Source organism: Dipodomys ordii, unplaced genomic scaffold (genome assembly GCF_000151885.1).
Source record: "Dipodomys ordii isolate 6190 unplaced genomic scaffold, Dord_2.0 Scaffold42, whole genome shotgun sequence".
Lineage (NCBI taxonomy): Eukaryota > Metazoa > Chordata > Mammalia > Rodentia > Heteromyidae > Dipodomys > Dipodomys ordii.
Window position 1 is genome coordinate 2,072,218 of NW_012267258.1, and position 5,924 is coordinate 2,078,141.

Consider the following 5,924-nt stretch of genomic DNA (forward strand, 5'->3'; position numbering starts at 1 on the left):
TTATGTGGTGCTGAGGAATCGAACCCAGGGCCTCATGCATGCAAGGCAAGCACTCTACCACTGAGCAACCTTCCCAGCCCGCATCTTTTTTTTTTTTTTTTTTATTCTAAGGAAAAGTGACAGTAACTTGTTTTTTTGTTTTTTTTTTGGCCAGTCCTGGTATTTGAATTCAGGGCCTGGGTTCTGTCCCTGAGCTTATTTTGTTCAGGGCTAGTGCTCTACCACCTGAGCCACAGTGCCATTTCTGGCTTTTTCTAAGTAGTTTCTTGGAGATAAGAGTCTCAAAGACGGAGGCTGCAATGCTTGGTAAGAAATGTACGCATTATCCTGCCCATGTAATTGTAACCCCTCTGTACAGTATGTTCACAAATAAAATAAAATAAAATTAAAAAAAAAAAGAGTCTCAAAGACTTTCTTGCACAGGCTGGCTTTGAAGCTCATTCCCCCAGATCTCAGTCTCCAGAGCAGTTAGGTTACAAGCTTGAGCCGGGCTTGACAGTAACTTTTGACGGATAAAGCAGGGAAAGGGGTTGGCTATTTGGAAGAGTACGAAAGGAAGAGGAGATTGAGAGTAACAAAAACATTTGTGGTAGGGAATAGTAAACAGACCGCTGAGATGGATGGCAAGCTAGACTAGCAGGACAGAAGCTACAAATGAAGACATGGATTTAAATCCGCTGTGCTGAGAAAGAGGAATGTCCCGGTAAAGGAACTAGGCCTGAAACAGGGATGTGGTGGTGGCTACGTGAGAGAGAGAGAAGGGGGAGGAGAGAGAAGTAAAGAGGAGAGAAGCTAGGGAAGAAGGGGGCGGGAGAAGGAGAGAAGGAAGGGAAGGAGAGGCAAAGCCCCGACCGGTAGAAAATAGGGCGGAGCCAAAGTTAAAGGCGGTCTAATGGGTAGGGGGCGGGCTGAGGGAGGTGAGGCGGGAGGGATGTGGTCTGGACGGGGGCGGGGGCGGGGGCGTGGCCACGTCCGGAGGGGCGAGGTCGTGCCTTGAGGGGTCGAGAGGGTGTGGCCATGATGGGGGCGTGGTCATGGCTTGAGGGCCTGGCAGTGGGGCGCGGAGGCAAGATGGGCGGGGAAGGGGCTGGACCTGTGGGGAAGGCGGGCTGGGTGGTGCGGGAGAGGAGAAGGGGCCGGAAGGGGGTGGCTGCGGGTCCGGCTCCGCCCCGGGGCTGTTTCCCAGCGGGTTCCGTTGGCCGTGGCGGCCGCCGAAGCTATGGCAGCGGTGGCCGCGAGGCGGGCGTAAGATGGCTACAGCCGTGGTGGGATCCCTGGGCCTGCTATGGGGCTGGCTGTGGAGCGAGCGCTTCTGGCTGCCTCAGAACGTGAGCTGGGCGGACCTGGAGGGCCAGGGCGACGACTACCCGCGCGCTCGGCACCTCCTGTCGGTGTACCCGCTGGCGGCGGGCATCTTCTCCGTGAGGCTGCTCTTCGAACGGTGAGAGCCGTCGGAGCCGGAGCTGAGGGCCGGGGGCGGCCGGGGAGGACGCGGGCCCGGGAGCCGCTTGGGATCGGAGACCGAGGGCCGGAAGCAGAACTGAGGGCAAAGCCCGGAAGCTGGGGCTGGGGGAGCGCGTGCCGTGGCGGGGATGCTCGGGAGCGGGGTGGAACGGGAAGTTGTGTGGCGTGAACTAGTGCGAAGAGTGAGCCTCGACGGGAGTGCCGGCCCCCTCGAGTTGAGTTCCTAGAGTTTCTTGGGAGTGTCAGAGGCCGCCACCCTACCGAGGTGGAAACAGGTTGAGCGTGAGGTCGGGCCGAGGAACGCACTGGGTCCTGAAAAGCCTGAGCTCCTTGGCGTTCTGGAGGCTGCAAGGGGTCCATGCAAAGCGCTGGACCCTCCAAGCAAAGGGGGTTATAAGTCCCTAAGAATCCTAAGATTTGTAAAGGCCCTTTAGCTGCTGAGAGTTGGGGATTAGTTAGACCTCAAGCCCTGATTTGTCAGCTCCTGGACGTTTGTTGGTGAGACTGAAGAAATTGTGTGTGGCGGGGGAGGGGGGAATAGGGCGTGGTGGAGCCTGAGGCTTCCGACGTTAGGGTTGGTGTCTGTTTAGCTGGCGAACGGGCCTTAAAGTCTAGTGGTGGTAGGAATAGCCCACGGAAAAGATTGAAATCCCAGGGTTACTTAGAGGATTACTTGTGGAAGCCAGCTTCCAAGGGAGATTAGAATAGCCACATACTTCGTCCCACCATGTGCTCTGGTTAAAGGTGATTTCACCGTTCTTTGAATGGCAGGTCATAACTGCTATGTTAAATAAAGGGGATTTGGGGTCAGTGAAGCTGTGGTTCTAGTGATAGAGTGCTAGCCTCAAGCAAAAATGTTCAGGGAGGGCTGGGAAGGTGGCTCAGTGATAGAGCGCTTGCCTTGCACCTGAGGCCCTGGGTTCGATTCCTCAGCACCACATAAGCAAAAAGAAAAAAAGCCGGAAGTGGCTCTGTGGCTCAAGTGGTAGAGCGCTAGCCTTGAGCTGAAGAGCTGAGGGACAGCACCCAGGCCCAGAGTTCAGGCCCCACGACCGATCCCCCCCCCAAAAAAAAATGTTCAGGGACGGCGCCTACTTCTTGAGTTCAAGCACCAGGATTGGTACCCTTCCCCCACACCCCCCCAAAAAAAAGGATTTGGTGTGGAAATTTTATAATATGGGTTTATAGAGATGAGTTGTTTTGATCGATTTTACTCAGACTTTAGCAAAGGGGAAGCACTTCGACATTAGTCCATTTTACTTTTTATCTGCAGCAGAAGTGACTGTAATGCAGGAATTTCTTTCCTGGAATGAAATGTGTTTCATACAAAATAATCTGTTACTCTGCTGAAGATTAATGTCTGTTTTGGATTACTGATTTGATCTGCCTCTTTCTGACACAAAAATCTTATTAAACTTCTATGTATCTAGATATCTGTTCATAATGCTTTTCTTTTACTAAAAAAGTGCTGTACCAGACGTTCAAGTGCAAAAATAAAACTGCATTTTTAAATTTTTGTATTTTTTTGTCGGTCGTGGGCCTGAACTCTGGGCTCTGTCCCTCAGATCTTCAGCTCAAAGCTAGCGCTCCATCACTTGAGCTACAGCGCCACTTCCGGCCTTTTTCTGCTTTATGTGGTGCTGAGGAATTGAACCCAGGGTCTCATGCATGCAAAGCAAGCACTCTACCACTGATGCACCTTCCCAGCCCCTAAAACTGAATTTTTTTGGGGGGAGGGGGGTCCGGTTGTGGGGCCTGAATTCTGGGCCTGGGCGCTGTCCCTCAGCTCTTCAGCTCAAGGCTAGCACTCTACCACTTGAGCCACAGCGCCACTTCCGGCTTTTTTCTTTTTGCTTATGTGGTGCTGAGGAATCGAATCCAGGGCCTCATGCATGCAAGGCAAGTGCTCTACCACTGAGCCACCTTCCCAGCCCTAAAACTGCATTTTTAACTGAAGTAAATGAAACCCAAAGATCTACATACCTTTCTGGGTCCTCAGAAACTTAACATTGCAGTGTTTTGTTTGTTTTTCTTGGGGGGGTCCTGTCGTGGGGCCTGAACTCTGGGCCTGGGCACTGTCCCTCAGCTCAAGGCTAGCGCTCTACCACTTGAGCCACAGCGCCACTTCCGGCTTTTTTTCTTTTTGCTTATGTGGTGCTGGGGAATCGAACCCAGGCAAGCGCTCTACACTGAGCCACCTTCCCAGCCCTAACATTGCAGTTTTTAAAAGTATGTTCATTGTGTTAGGTAATCCTGGGGTGGAGGCACAAACCACTTGTCTCTCTTAGGATTATACCAAATCAGATAATCTCCTTCTTTATAGGGTATATTAGAACTGAAAAGAGAACGAAAATACAACTGTAAAGGAATATGCACAATTCAAGTGGAGGAGGAAGCAAATTGTCATATATGAAAGGTTTTCATCCTTTCATATAGATACATACCAATTTTTGTAAATGACCATGTTAGTGGTCAAATTACTTGTTACTTATATACACTCATTATATATAAACATGTATCTCTTCAGATTCCAAAAGGTTCCCCCAGATGAAAACATTATCTGGCAGAGCACTTGGAAGGATACTTTACCTGCGGGAATTCTATCTGAGTGTTTCTATGGTGCTCCAGTGTCAGGGGAATATGGGTAGATGGGAATACTGAGCTGAGAGCATTCTAGTATGATATTTCTTGGCTAGTAAGAACAGGTAGTTTGTTTCATTTTTGCTCTTAGGAAAGTTTAATGCTAGAAAGTCTTCCTATTTTGTTATGCCTTAAGATCTACTACTTCAGTAAATAATTTGAATTGACTGCTAAATTGCCAGTTCTTCTCTAATATGGGAGTCTTTCATAAAGGAAAACAAAGTCAGGAGGCCCTGGGTTCAATTCTTCAGCACCACATAAGCAGAAAAAGCCAGAAGTGGCACTGTGGCTCAAGTGGTAGAGCACTAGCCTTGAGCTGAAGAGCTGAGGGACAGTGCCCAGAGCCCAGCAACCATGACCAGAAAAAAAAAGTAAAAAAAAACATTTAACCTCTTGTTCATAGTATTTTAGGGTTTGGAGAAAAAAATCCATGCTCATGCTATTCTTGATTATATTTGTTTGGGTGGGGTCTCAATTTGTTACAACATTTTAATGAGTGTAACACTATCTCCCTTGATAAATGGTATATGTTTATATCATTGTAGGAGTCTTCCAACTAGTTCTTTTTCTTCCTTCTCATAAACTAACTCTGATCATTTATTTTTTGCTCTCATATTCCCTAGAAAACTGCAGCCTCATCTAATAGAGATGACTTGAAACCATATGGCCATATAAATGAAGTATTTGTATCTAAGTAATTATGTATTCTGCTAAAGAACCCCAGAATGAATTTAGGGTTGTAGCTCAGTGGTGGAGTGCTTGCCTAGAATGAGTAAAGTTGTTAGTTCAATTCCCAGCAAAAACAAAAAACACTGCCAGGCGCTGGTGGCTCGCACCTGTAATCCTAGCTATTCTGGAGGCTGAGATCTGTGGATTGCGATTCAAAGCCAGCCCGGGCAGGAAAGTCCGTGAGACTCTTATCTCTAGTAAACCACTAGAAAACTGGAAGTGGTGCTGTAGCTATAGCAGTAGAGCACTCGCCTTGAGCTGAAGAGCAGAGCGCAGGGGCCACGGCCAAGCCCAGAGTTCAAGCCCCACCACTGACCAAAAAAAACCCAAAAAACAGAAAAAACCCCACCAAACCCCCTCCCCGCCACAGAGTCAGTTATTACCTACCAAAGAATTGAGACTTTTCTTTGTGGCCTCTGTTGCCAGTTATATTGTGGTGGCCTGTATATGTACTGAATCTCAAGCATAGCATGTAATCAGTAAATAAGGAATGATTGAAGCCCCTCTCACCTGTAATTCTAACTAGTCTGGAGGCTGAGATCTGAGGATCACAGTTCAAAAGCCAGCTTGGGCAGGAAAGTTCATGAGACTCACAAGAGTCTCTAGTTAACTAAGAACCCAGAAGTGGAGCCATGGCTCAAGTAGTAGAGTGCTAGTCTTGGGCAAAAAAAACTAAGGGACAGTGCCCAGTTCCTGAGTTCAAGCAAGGACCAGTACAAAATTAACTAGGTTTGAGGGTATGGCTCAAGTAATAAAGCATCTGCCTAGCAAATATGAGTCCACATTCCAAATCCTACTACTGACAACATAAAGAAATAATAAAAATAAAATTGTAACTCAATGCCCAGTTCCTTGAGCACTTGTCCTTGGGATCAGGTGAAGAGCTTGACACCACGAGAGCTATATATTATTTCAAATATCCTAATATAACAGGAACTTCATGTTGCTAAAAGAAAATTTTTTTTTTTTTTTGTCAGTCATGGGGCTTGAACTCTGGGCCTGGGCGCTGTCTCTAAGCTCTTCAGCTCAAGGCAAGCCACTTGAGCCACTTGCAGTTTTCTGGAGGTTAACTGGAGATAAGAGTCTCCTGG

At 48.1% G+C, this 5,924-nt stretch overlaps 2 protein-coding genes across 2 annotated transcripts in view; both read left to right on the top strand.

The window, feature by feature from the left end:
- Positions 1-2,348, top strand: part of Lima1 (LIM domain and actin binding 1) — a 67,463-nt gene extending 65,115 nt beyond the window's left edge. The window contains exon 9 of the transcript XR_001175164.1: positions 2,331-2,348. The gene's annotated coding sequence lies outside the window, so the exon portion shown is untranslated. The remainder of the gene's footprint in view (positions 1-2,330) is intronic.
- Positions 1,156-5,924, top strand: part of Cers5 (ceramide synthase 5) — a 47,817-nt gene continuing 43,048 nt past the window's right edge. Inside the window, exon 1 of the mRNA XM_013018692.1 lies at positions 1,156-1,441. Within this exon, the coding sequence (XP_012874146.1) occupies positions 1,251-1,441 (191 nt within the window). The 5' untranslated portion in view covers positions 1,156-1,250. The remainder of the gene's footprint in view (positions 1,442-5,924) is intronic.